At 49.5% G+C, this 12443-nt stretch overlaps 6 protein-coding genes across 6 annotated transcripts; 2 read left to right on the top strand and 4 right to left on the bottom strand.

The window, feature by feature from the left end:
• Positions 1-21: 21 nt before the first annotated feature.
• CONPUDRAFT_87712 (ClpP crotonase) lies at positions 22-1337 on the bottom strand (the record flags this gene model as incomplete). The annotated part of the gene is made up of 9 exons (XM_007766587.1): positions 22-277; positions 330-411; positions 465-509; positions 562-640; positions 746-805; positions 865-964; positions 1022-1043; positions 1099-1170; positions 1250-1337. 9 exons carry the CDS (start codon positions 1335-1337, stop codon positions 22-24), a joined length of 804 nt encoding a protein of 267 aa, XP_007764777.1.
• A 320-nt stretch (positions 1338-1657) lies between these two features.
• On the bottom strand, positions 1658-4396 carry CONPUDRAFT_48689 (uncharacterized protein; the record flags this gene model as incomplete). The annotated part of the gene is made up of 8 exons (XM_007765903.1): positions 1658-2481; positions 2534-2827; positions 2879-3469; positions 3522-3606; positions 3640-3746; positions 3796-3975; positions 4027-4182; positions 4243-4396. The coding sequence occupies 8 exons, from the start codon at positions 4394-4396 to the stop codon at positions 1658-1660; spliced, it is 2391 nt and encodes a 796-aa protein (XP_007764093.1).
• A 577-nt stretch (positions 4397-4973) lies between these two features.
• On the top strand, positions 4974-6033 carry CONPUDRAFT_47371 (OTU-domain-containing protein; the record flags this gene model as incomplete). Its single annotated transcript, XM_007765817.1, has 4 exons — positions 4974-5234; positions 5287-5424; positions 5473-5910; positions 5962-6033. 4 exons carry the CDS (start codon positions 4974-4976, stop codon positions 6031-6033), a joined length of 909 nt encoding a protein of 302 aa, XP_007764007.1.
• Positions 6034-6129: 96 nt separating this feature from the next.
• Positions 6130-8806, bottom strand: CONPUDRAFT_47528 (Adaptor protein complex beta subunit; the record flags this gene model as incomplete). Its single annotated transcript, XM_007765826.1, has 10 exons — positions 6130-6579; positions 6629-6934; positions 6987-7344; positions 7395-7608; positions 7664-7878; positions 7934-8298; positions 8347-8423; positions 8471-8533; positions 8592-8697; positions 8753-8806. 10 exons carry the CDS (start codon positions 8804-8806, stop codon positions 6130-6132), a joined length of 2208 nt encoding a protein of 735 aa, XP_007764016.1.
• A 295-nt stretch (positions 8807-9101) lies between these two features.
• On the top strand, positions 9102-9771 carry CONPUDRAFT_49102 (uncharacterized protein; the record flags this gene model as incomplete). The annotated part of the gene is made up of 2 exons (XM_007765939.1): positions 9102-9421; positions 9471-9771. The coding sequence occupies 2 exons, from the start codon at positions 9102-9104 to the stop codon at positions 9769-9771; spliced, it is 621 nt and encodes a 206-aa protein (XP_007764129.1).
• Positions 9772-10643: 872 nt separating this feature from the next.
• CONPUDRAFT_87708 (uncharacterized protein) lies at positions 10644-12191 on the bottom strand (the record flags this gene model as incomplete). Its single annotated transcript, XM_007766586.1, has 7 exons — positions 10644-11045; positions 11106-11175; positions 11228-11312; positions 11367-11427; positions 11485-11720; positions 11771-12054; positions 12103-12191. The coding sequence occupies 7 exons, from the start codon at positions 12189-12191 to the stop codon at positions 10644-10646; spliced, it is 1227 nt and encodes a 408-aa protein (XP_007764776.1).
• Between the last annotated feature and the right edge of the window lie 252 nt (positions 12192-12443).

Genomic DNA, 12443 nt, shown 5'->3' with positions numbered 1-12443 from the left:
TCGAGGATACATACAGCAGTTCTAAAGTTTATGTCGAATCTCCTTCCTGGAGACTTTACCAAATCGAACCGCCGGGATACCGGTCGCAAACCTCTCTGCCTGCCCATAACTCTCTCTCAAGGTCACGGAATCAGGGTCATTTCTCTGCTTGAGTCCTTCCCGAATACGGTTGCGAATAGAGAGGACTGCGGCTGCGTCGAGTCCGTCCAGCTCATCCAGTAAGTGTTGCCTTACAGACGCGTGAAACGACTCCGTCGACTGGGAAGGGAAGATTTTGCTGGGCAAAGCTCAGTGAAACCAACTAAGATTGCCGTGAAGGGATGGCTCACTTGATGAAGCCACAGGACTCAAGTTCTTGAGCAGTTTTCTTCTTGTTGAAAATCAGAACCTCGTTGGCTCTGGCAAGGCCCACTGAGGAGATGTGAGCGGTGATCTCTGACGACGCCTAGAAAAATCACGCGTACTCTTATTCACAAAGCCGACGCTAGCCCCACCTTCGACACTGATTCCTGTTGGCACAGTCAAGAAAACCAAGTAATTAACAGTGGTCTAATCTCTTACCAAGGAAGGCAAATCCAACGTAAAGCCATGCTTCAGGGACAGAGTAGATGAAGTCAAAGTTTCCTAGTAACGCTGCAAACTTATGGTCAAGCAAAAGACTGCAAGACTACTATGTGGATTATACCAGCAGCAATGCCTAGATAGAATGTTAGTTATGTCCGGCGAGAGCACAATGTGTGAGGACCATCATACCCATCACAGGCCCGTTCAGAGCAGCGACCAGGATTTTGCTGTGCGAAGACAACTGAATGTTGGTCAGCATTTCTTGGCCCAACGTTCCCAATATTCACGGATACAACTCACTGCATGGCTACATTCCGTATTGGTCGCAGCAACTCTGTGAAGGAACTGTTCCCGGACATTGGGCCCCACGTCATCCCGCTGGACACTGACGTCCGTTCCGCTGCGTGAACGTATACAACGTGAGATGCGGACGCTTGAGGGCATGTAAGAGACTCACGCACAGAACCACCTGCCAGTGGCTGCTCTTGTATTATTGACTATTTCATGAACGCGAGCCAAAGAACGCCAGCTTGCCTTGCCACACGGTGGCGACGACATCGTCTCTCTTGTCTATTTCTCTGAGAGCCTTTGCGAAGACATCGTAGTCTGGATTGAAATGTTTAGAGCGTGAACGCGTCAATGCTTGCACTAAGTAATGCCAATGGACGCGTCTCGCGAAACTGACCGTCCCGTGACAATGCGTTGAGTCGCTTGGGCGCATTCAATGTGATGGTCGCAATTCCTTGCGAGATATCGACGGTAACAGTGCTCATGGTTGGGCAACTTGCCTGTTCGACAAGTGCGGGGTAAGTCAGACCGGGAGCCGATTGTGCTCATGTATATGTACCCATATGCACACAAACCCCGCTGGCCGGTCGGGAAGAAGCCGAAGTTGCCGGTTATTACATCCACTACCCGCGGGTTCTTGCGTGAAAAAGTGATGTACATTATATAACCAGGCGTTTCAGTCGCTACATTTGTAAGAAAACATTACTTAAACACAAAGTTACATCTAAAAGATCATGACCAACCGCTAGGAAAACATCGAGTTTACAACGTTACTTGATCTCAAACCCTCAATTTGCAGCAGGTACTAAGTCCAAGCGTCGACGACACGCTTGGCGGCCGCATAAAGCATGCTCTCTCGCCCATGTCCGGGGTTCTTGCTTGCGAGATCTTCCAGCACAGACCGTGTCGCCTCCTTGACCTTGTCTAGATCCTCGCCGGAGCCGGTCTTAGAGACTTGCGCTAGGAGTGCACAGGTGTTTGTGCGAACTTCGACCGGATATGAGGGCAGGGCTGCACGCTGAGGGGTAGAGGCACCATCGTTCGCATTGTTGCGCAGAACTGCGACAACCTGATCGATGGCACGCTTTGCGGAAGGTAGTCTGCTTTTTGGGGCTGCCGTCAACGGCGAGTCCGTATCATTTCCTACAGTGATAAGGCCATTAGCCGCAGCATTGCTTGCGAGCGCTTGGTTGTTTTCTGCAGGAAGAATCGCCACTAGAGACTGTACTACGAGAGGGCCTAGGGAAAGTGTCAGTTTGTCTACAGAATCACGAGACAGCCACGAACCTCCTTTCGCATGAGTGCTCAGTAGACTGAGCGCGACGATACCCTCGTTGATCAATACAGGGTATTTGACGCTTCGTGCAATCAGCGCAGCAATGGCTTGCGCGCATTTTGGAGTAAGCAACGCATCGATTGACTGCTCTCGCTTTTTCTGCCTCTCTTCTATGGGGATTTGACTCTCAGATACATCACTTGCCCACAGCGACTTGACGATGTTGACGATGACACGAGTACCTTCGCTCTTTATAGCCACTGTATCCGACCGCCGGATGAGCTCCAGGAGCTGTTCGAGGCCTGTCGCGTGGCCTTCTCCTTCTGGAAGAGTAAGTAAAAAGCAATTGTCGACTATAGCAAAAATAAGCCGCCCAATCCACGACCATCTTTTGATTCAACACACCATTCCCATTGCATAGATGTTTGACAGCGCCAATGGCGTTCACTTGTACGATGTCGGCCATTACGTCGCTGCGCTCGTCCCATATGCCACTCGCGACGAGCTTCTGTATGACTCCTGCTCGGCTTAAAACTGCCCGATTGGCTGGAGACTGTGCAGAAGTCTGTGACAGGTGTTTCAACAGACCGACTACACCGTGTTTGACTTTGATGTCTGTCCTTGTTGACAGGAAAGTGTCGGAAGCAAGGAGAGACGCTAAATTATAGGGCTCCGAGAGAAGAATTTTAGAGTGCGACTCTGGTTCTTAACCGTCAGCAATCGTTTGCACTGTAGAGTGAACGAACAGACCTCTCCGAGTGAGATTTCCCAAAGTTAAGGTCGCGCAGATGACTAGGTCATCCCGGGCATTTCCGTGCGGTCCACTGGCAGCGAAATTTATGACCCATTGCACCATGCGGGCGACGAAGCTCCCACCCGGCTTGTCCTCCTCCGAGTCGTCCCACAGTACGTCGACGTTCTTATCTTCGCCAGATAGCTCTACAATTGACTTTATCACAGCGCCTTTGCAGTCATCGAACGCTTTCTCTTTGCTCCTCAATTCATGACCCTCGAAGGTATCAGCCTTGTACCAGAGTGGTGGGTAATACCCGAGTTGAATGAAGTCCAACATTGCAGTGAGGCATGGGATGCCGTCGTGCTCGGCTGGGAACTGGAAACCTCGAGCAAGTGAGAGTCTGACATCCTCAACGTCAAGAGATAGCGACTCTATCAAAGAGCACGATTCCGAGAACAAGTCGAAATCAGCCTGCAGAAGCAACGTGCGAAGATCTGAGGGTTGCGTGAAGGCTGGTACAAGTTCGACAGTTAAGGTCGGAGGAGTGTGACTGATGAGCGACGAAACAAGGTAGGGAAGGACGCTTGGTTCAAAGACTGGACGTGCTGAAATACAAAGCTTGAACCCATTTATCCACGGGGAGGGCAGGCAACCGACCTTCGTCTCGGAGCTCTGATATCAACCTCCAAGCCCAATTTGATAGGCCACTTCTCAGAGTCCACGAATCCTCCGTAATCTCGTTCTCTGCCCGGGTGTCACCTGGGTCAGGGATGACAAGAGAAGATGTGCTCGTCATCCAGGAGCCTGGGGGGTATAGGGCAAATGATAGGCGTACAAGCGTCATTGCCGCCTCAAGTGATGTAAGGCGGCTCTTGACGGGCTCTATAGATGTCAGTCAGCTTAAGGTCGCCGAATAGAGAGAATACGACACCATAGTCAACACTGGCGTTTAGCAAGACTCCTATGGCTGTCTTGACTACTTTCAGGTTTGAGATAGACATGGCAAGGGGTGCCGTTGGTATTCCAGATGGTATACTGTCGGAATATCCTTCAAGGAGCGAGACAATAGCTTGAGGGAGACCAGCTTCCAGGAGCTGACCTCTATTCTGGTCTTGAAGCCTGGGTCAGGTCGAACAAGTATTATTGCCCAAATGGAGCGTACCATGCTCTACGCAGAGGTTTGCACCTACGCGAAGAAGCTCTAGAACAGCAGCGCTGTGTTCATTATCTGGTATTTGCGAGTTCTCAAGAGCGGTCTTGAGCAAGGCAGTGATAGTTTGAGGAAGGGGGGATTTGCCCAAAACCGTATGGATGTCTTCTACATGAGGTCGGAAAGTTATCATGGGATGAGCGCAGAGAACTGGCTCTGAAGACGCACCTGGACCATTTCTCACTCTAAGGCTGTTTGCTAGTAGCTGGGCGGTTGAAGCGACATCAGTCCACGTTTGAGGATCTTTGTTGGAGGTTAACTGGACAAGTTGATCGTTTAGTTTATGCGCGACATCCAAGCAAGAAGAGGTTGTCTGATCCATGGAGGAGTAGGATCCTTCACAGAAGTTTGTTGAGAGATGCAATGGATAGCTGCAAGGTTATACCGAGGAGAAGAGCAAGCTAATCAGTCCGAGATTGAAAGTCAGAATCCACTCCCCTGATCCTCCGCCGTGTTAGGCGCCGGTAAACAGATTGTGGCCCGACCTGCAAACGGTGGCGATGCACCAAAGTGACATTTCTCTTCTTGAGTGTAGTCCTTGTAGTGCACAAGGTCATGGAGCTACGTCAACCATGTACATTGACTTTCAAAGTTAGGCACTGAGCACGAGCACGAGCACTGAGACCCTAGTTGAGCTTCTAGTCCTTGCATGTATTCTAGCTATAGCTACAGCGAGCCTATCGCACATTGTTTACTACAGCGCTCTTTCGTCCGTAAATGACTGGTCGTTCGATATCAGCATTGAGATAAGATAAGATGCAATTGAGATCTAGAATATAACCCCTCGGTTTAACAGCTGCACCCCACACGGCGCACGCAGCAACCGCAGTCACTAGTTAAGCCAGACGCTGGTTTCAAGCACACACTCTTCTTCAAACGTAAGACCCCACTTCTTTCTCATGGCCGGTTCAAAGCGAAACAAGATCAAGAAAGCCTTCAGCCCCAAGTCAGCGGCTGAACAGGCTCCAGTCAGTGATGCCAATGACGAAGAACTCATGGACGATCTCTTTGCCCAGCTCGACTCAAGAGAGCAAACTAGTGCTGTCAAGGGCGAATCAGCTACAATAATTCATGATATTCAAGCAAAGCAAGTGGCAGAGCAGTCGACTTCACCACCCCCTAGGAAACAAGACCCGAAGAACCGCCATCAAGCCCGCCAGGTAGGATCATCCACTAGGATCGTGTCAAACTCCTCAACCATCTTCATCTCAGGCCAGGAGAGCTGCAGCATTTGCTGAAAGCTATCCCGAATCTGACCCGAATGTCGCAGCACGTTTAGAACGGGAAGCAAAGCAGGAGGAAGAAATGATCAAGAGCACATGCGATCAGCTAAACCTCCATATTTACGATGTGAGTATACGTAACCTTTACCTCCCTTGCGCTCTCATCTCGCATCAGATCAATCCAGACGGGCACTGTATGTTCTCTGCTGTCGCAGACCAGCTTGCTCTTTTACAGTTAATTCCGGAAAGTCAAGCAAATTACGCTAGCGTTAGAGACGTAGCCGCAAGATACATGTTCGCCCACCCCGATAACTTCATTCCTTTTCTTCCTTCCTCGGTTGGCGAAGACGGTGCAGGCTCTACAGATGACACAGGCCTCATGACTCCTGCTCAGTTCGAGCGATATTGTGCATCAATACGGGATACTGCTGTATGGGGCGGAGAACCTGAGATTCTTGCCCTAAGCAGGGCTTACAATATCCCAATCCATGTTGTGCAGGGTGGAACGCCTCCTGTTGTCGTGCATACACCAACTGGAGAATCTCAGGAACCTGACGCGACCGCGAAAGCCGTTCGCATAAGCTACCATAGGCGAATGTACGGGCTAGGAGAGGTGAGCGGACATAGTAAGATGTGTAAAAATGTGACTAACCCAAATATACAGCACTACAACTCTTTGCGACCTAGGTCAAGTTTAACAGCTGTTACAGATAAAATTTCTTCTATCTTGCGATAAACTTGTTCGAACAATGATCCATCCTCATAATATTCGCAGTGAAAATATACATGTCGATGGCAGTAATATGCGGCAGCGTCCTGCAGCTGTAATATGCTAAAATACAAGATCACCAAGATCATTCCCGTTACCGTTTCCTACCCGGTTGCCGGCCATAGGTTGTGGCTGGTCAGCAAGATAACCCCCAAACGCTCCTCCAAGACCTGCGTATGGGTCTGGGGCGCCAGTTGGCCCATCCACGGGGTCCACGGTAGCCTCCTCCTGTACAGCATGGCTTTTGCCCACAGTCGAATCGTCCATATCTAGAAGATCTACATCACCTGCCGAAGGCTGCTCTGTTGGAGCTGCAGCAGGTGACCCTACAGTAACCTCATTATTCTGGGCTTGAGTCGAGCCGCTGCTAGGTTCATTTGGGCCCGGACCCGATACTTTGACTGCCGCTGGAGGCAAGTGTGGTCGAGCCAGAGGTACGATGGTCGCACGAGAATTCGCGTTCAACGCAGGACTATCTGTCAGCGCTCTTCCAGCAGCATTGCGAATGAAGGTCTATAAACAGGTAAGTTTACACGCTTGAGCGCCAAGGATGTGGACGAACTTCCGGGTTTTTGTGATAGATGCTTCCCAGTGTCCCAGTGTGTAGCAGCAATTGATCCAGTGCACCACGATCCATCCTGTCAGAATCAGTTGTTATCGCTGGCTTCTCAGACAGCACTATCTCCCCAGCAACGGATGGGTTGATTGCAAGCATACGCCAATACATAAATCCTCTGTCGCGTAAGTCGGGGTTGTCAACTTCTTCTGTGGCCCACTTCAATACTTTGTGCACCAGGGCTTTGGTAGTGTTGGATTGAGATTTGTAGATGAATAGTTTCACCGTTGCTGTTAAAAGGGCTAGCTGAACCTGCACAATGTCAAAAAGTCATATCTCAGGGATACGAACGATCATTACCGACCTCGGTTGGCTCGTCCAAAAAGGTGTATGTGAGGTCATCTAGAAGCTCATCGGCGTTCTCAATCTTGTCCGCAAATTGGCCCAATATCCAGACCATTGCTGCCCGGGCTTCGGGCTCGTCAAGTGCATCCATATGCTCGCACAGCGTCGGTATGATACCCTCGTATCGTCCTGGGTACCTTCGAAAGATATCCCGGGTAACAATGACAGCCTCCTGTACAACATATGTAACCTTCGTGTCGATGAGACTGAGGAGTGATTTAATGCAGCTGTCCGCAGCGGCCTCGACTTTGATTGCAAGGCGACCTATGGACCGCACAGATTTGCGGACGAAATCAAGGTCGACTTCTGTTGAGTATCTGTTCATAAGATCAGCAAAAGGAGAGATGTAAAGGGGGGTGGTTCGCACTCCTCCAGTTCCGCTAATACCTCTCTGAAGTTCTCATCCCGAGCCAACCGGTACATGATTTCTAACTTTGCAAGCTTGACATATATTGGGTCGTTGTACTTGCAGAAAAACACCTTTACGTCATTCTTCAGGACCGTTGGTCGTCGCTGTATAATCAAGAGGATATTTCGCAACGCGACATACTGTACTTCAGGTCCGGAAGACAGCAAGGCCACTAAGTTGGTGCTCATTGAGTTTAGAGCAGACATTCGCCGAGGACGCTGACTGACCGAGTGGAGGGCCCATCTTCCTGCATATGTGTTCAATGAGACGGCGATTGTCCATATAGTTCATAAGGTAGAGCAAAACTTTGATGGCTGTCAAAACGACCGCTGAGTTGGCATGCTGGAGCTGTACTATCACGCGTTCGCCCATCATCTCTGCGTCAGCGTGTGTTTCTGGCACGTAGCGCAGTAGTGAATCCAGGATGTAAATCTGGCCCCACCTATTAACACATAGGTTATCCCATAAGGTCCACAGGAACAAGGCAGTCTACTTACTCTGAACTTTCTCCCAGAGCGGTCAGGAGCTTGTTTGCTATTGTCAAGTTCAGTCGGAAGATCACGCCGTCATGTCGATCCCCAATTTCAGATAGTGAGGCGACCGCGTTTGCTACGACAGTAGCGTTCGTGTCCAGCATCAAATCCCTGAGCATCTCCACAAACCCTCCTCGCTCTGCTCGCCGAGGATCAGCCGCGTACAGTTTTGCAACGCAGATCGCAGCAGTCTTTCGAACATATGGATCCCTGTCTTTCAGGCAGTGGCGCAGTTGGTCACTGAGAGCTTCTGTGACGGTTGGAATGGGTATGTATGACATTGTGCGGATCGCGAGAGCGCGTATGAGGGGATTCCGGTCGTTGCAATCCTTACAAGGTGTAAAGCAGCGCTCAGAATGGCGAACGTGTTTGCTTACCTGGAGGAAACTTGGAATGACGAGGTGGATTTGATCTGGTTTCGACCGTCCGTAACTCAGCATATACAAGTACACCACTGAGGAATGGATTAGGACAACGCGTAGCAATTATAACGTTGCGCACTCTTCTTGATCTCCAGCAGTGGGCACCCGATGGATTGAGCTACATCAGGAAAGAGCGGCGACACTACATTGGTGAATTGAGTAGGCCATGTCTTTGGGCAATATGCATGTGAAGCACGTACTGTCGTTCCCCATAGTAATATTGGCCACAATCTTTTTGAGAACAGTCTTTCGCTTCTGGAACTTCTTGTCCTTTGCTTCTGCGGCTGCAAGTTCTGCGCGAAACTCCTGTAGGTCGATGGAGTCGATTGGGCCATACGTTCATGAGGAGAAGCTGACTGACCTCGATCTTACCGCGCGTGAAGAACTTGGCATCTTGGCCCTGTTGCGTGCTCATTGTACGTGCATTCAATAATTAAGAAGGCAAGCGGAGAGAAAGAGTATCGTCTAGAGAAGAGATACTCGGACTAGTTGAAGGCGTAAATGTCGAGCCTAGCTTGAAGTAGTGACTGGACGAGAAGTCGCGGGTCACTGGCTGGCTGTCGCTCAAGTGCTCAAGCGCGTCAAACAGCTTCGGTACCAATCACTCTACCACTAGTCACTCCATATGTATGTGCAGTAGTCAGGATTCTCGACCCTAGTTGCCATGTGTTAATCTGCAACTGCCTGCCGTTGGACCTTAGATCCATCCTATGCCTTTACTCACGGTCGTACACTCTCTAAGAATACCAAATCCATCTCCCAGAAGCAACATCCCGCAGGAAAAACAGTCAGATGTGGACGCCATCCTCAAAGGTCTCAAAACTTGCTCTACACGTCTACGGGCCTCTATGTCGACCTTTGCAGACGAACTTCATCTCCTAGAAAGGGTGTATTATAAGAGCAAGAACCAGCATCGATCATCAATGTTTTTCAAACGCGTCTCCGATGTGAGACGTTATGGATACCGACTGTCTGGTTTGCAGCTACCCGAACTTGTGGCAGAGTTGCGTGCTGCATTCTTTGGGACCAAGTATGTCCTTGCTACAAATTATCTTCGTTCGTCTTGACATTACTCACAGTTCCAAGAAGCTGCTGAAAGGAGCCTGGAACCAATGTCCTGACGTTTCTTTCGTGAAGCACATCGCCTTGAGATTGGATGCTTCTGTCAAACTGCTAAATCATGTGAGTGTCATTGGCACATTCACTCTTCACTTGGTGATAAATTATGAAGATGAAAGAACGTATAGACAGCGCGTATCGGTAAGCAGGTCTTGCGGTCCGCCGTCGTCTGCTGAGCTCTTTTTTCAGACACTTGGCGTTGGCGATGCAGTCTGGCGCATTTGTCCAACTTGTGTTGTTACTTGTTGGAATGACATCTAGGATGGCAGCTCTAATGCCAAGCTTGCACGAATCGGTGACTGCAGGTCAATCCCTTTGCGGTCGGATGATAAACGCGTTCGAGGTATGTCATTGGATCGCTAATTTATCTTATATCTCACCTATGGTTTAGTTGAGTTCTATGGGGCAACCACATGTCTGTGTCCCAGGTGTCCTACACCCAAGTGATAATGAACCCGACCCTTCTACTTGCACTGGGGCACAACGCGATCGGACAACACAAGGTTGCCCTACTACCATCAAGGACAGCGAGGGAATACTCCGCCGCCTCGCCGTGCCTCCCACTGAAGAAGGCGAACGCGGACCGGATAATGGAGTAGGACAAGGTATAGGGCCCCGTCACTGTATTTATGCGAAGAGCTTCATACTGTCTTGCAGTCAACCGGAAAGATTTTCAGAAGAAAAATAAAGCATCGGCTTCTCCACAGAAGCCCAATGCTCAAAGCAAACAAGCACGACCAAGAGCCAGCCGTAAAGAGAAAAAGATGCGAAGTGATGAGATTGATGCAATCTTCGGGTTTTAGTGGAATTGCTGCAACGTAACATTTAGCGTTAATGCCCGCCTACACCTATACCGCAAATCCATTGAGTTACCCTCAAGTTCATTTGGCGATAATCTCTTTTATGAAGTAGGTTGCAAGTAGTAAAGTAGGTTTGAGTTCGACCTAATAAGGAGTACAATCATGAGGTGTAGTTGTGTAAATGACAAAGTCTCGAAATCGAAGAACGAAAGTTAAACCAGAAAAAAGTCCACCGTGAAACGATATTCAAGCAAAGGTTGGGAGATTCAAACACGACATTTAACGTATATACAGTGTCCGGGCTTCACTGAGGCAATACTCGATTCAAATGCATCAAATAATGAAGAAGATGGCAGCTATCGTTGCGAGCGCAACCAGGCTGTTGGAGGCCGTAAATCCACGCGCCCCATTAGAAGTGGGGAACATAGTCGACGATGACGCTGCCGCGGTACCCGAGCCAGAGGACATTGTTCCGTTAGACATCATCGTAGCAGTGACATCCATTGGGATGGCGAAAGGCATGCTTGCATTGCTAAGATTGACAGTGCCATCGGGGCTCATGACAGACGGATTAGCGGCCAGGAAGGTGCGAGTATACATCACATTCTCCATGACATATTGCCATGACCAGTCCGGCATGTTAGACAAATCCATGGTGCTTCCCCATGCAGCTGCGAGTGAGTTGTTCGCAGTCATCATTTGTGTATACGACCACATCGCGGACATCACAGAATTCTACAAAACAGAAGCTAAGCACCAAAAAGGTATAGAGGCGAATTAGGAACAGGGACTCACGTTGGCAACCATAGAGGGCATCATGCTGGCCACAGTCATGTTACTTGACGTGTCTGCATTAGGCGGGTTGCTACAACACGTATGTGAGCAGTTAGCTCAGTTACCCAGAGAAAGGTACCTACAGAATGCCAAACATCCCCTTCTCACAGTGACCTGGTGTGGCGCAATAGAAGAAGATTGAATCGGTACTGTTGACCATCTGGGTGACTGTAGGTAGAGCTAGTCAATCGGATAGTCCCATCAATGAAGTTAGTGACATACAAGTAGAAGTCTGGTTTTGTTCTCCAGAGTTGAATGGTTCGCTGGTGGTCTCATTACAGATCTGCCAGTTACATTAGTAGGTCGCTGAATGTAGTGAGATTTACTGGTAATCACGAACCGTTAACTGCGACGATTTTGTGACGGTGTGCTCGTTGGCATTCCAAACGAACTCGACCATGTCACCAGCAGAGGCGTTCACGGCAAATGGAACATAGCGTAAAACGCCTTGCGTAGGAGCCACAATAATAGTATGTGTAGTGCCCGTACCAGTGCTGCCGGAACTTGCTGTGCCAGTCATCGTCGAGCTGGGCGGCATATATGTCGCGGTGGGGGTGCCGTAAGATGCCAAACAACCTGCTTCGAAGTTAGCTTTCAATCAGAATCAGGAAGCGCAGACTACTGGCTTTGTACACAGCTGTCATAAGGAGACTCGTTGCCCCAGTTCCAGCTTCCAGAGCCATAGGACGGAGTCGAATAAGTTGCCGCAGCAGAAGAAGTAGATGATGCGACATAGGTAGGTGCAGCAGAAGTCCAAGTATCTGTTGAAGAACCCCACGAATTTACAGAAGAGCTGGCATCCCAAGATCCCTCAGAAGAGGCCGACGATCCAGACGAGCCGTCCCACGAGCCGCCAGTCATCATGGCAGGGGCAGAAGAAGAAGACCAAGAAGGCGAAGACACTGAAGGACTGGCGTATATTGAGTAATGGACAAGCGGCATTCCTTGCTATACTCACCTAGTCCAGCTGTTCATTGAAGGCATGACAGGGGCCGCCCGCACGGCTCCAGTGAAGGCTGCCAAACTGACGAACAAGGTAAACAACATCGCGTTCGGTTGGAAGTTGTGTATAAAGAGTGTTGCGAGAGATGATGTTCTGCGGCGAAGATGCTAAAAGATGGGTCTCGAACAGTCTCTCCCTCAAGGAGTCTGCGCAATATTTCTCTATCAAAGAGAACTAATTCTACTCAGTATCGCCATTTTCATCCCAGACATCAATGTAGCCAAACTCACCTGTGAATAAAAGATCGAGAGTCAACTCGACGAAGAAGTGAATCGAAGAAAGAACGCGGAATGTAA

The sequence above is a fragment of the Coniophora puteana genome, assembly GCF_000271625.1.
Source record: "Coniophora puteana RWD-64-598 SS2 unplaced genomic scaffold CONPUscaffold_2, whole genome shotgun sequence".
NCBI lineage: Eukaryota > Fungi > Basidiomycota > Agaricomycetes > Boletales > Coniophoraceae > Coniophora > Coniophora puteana.
The sequence above is the reverse complement of the archived record's forward strand: the minus strand, read 5'-3'. Positions and strand labels throughout refer to the sequence as shown.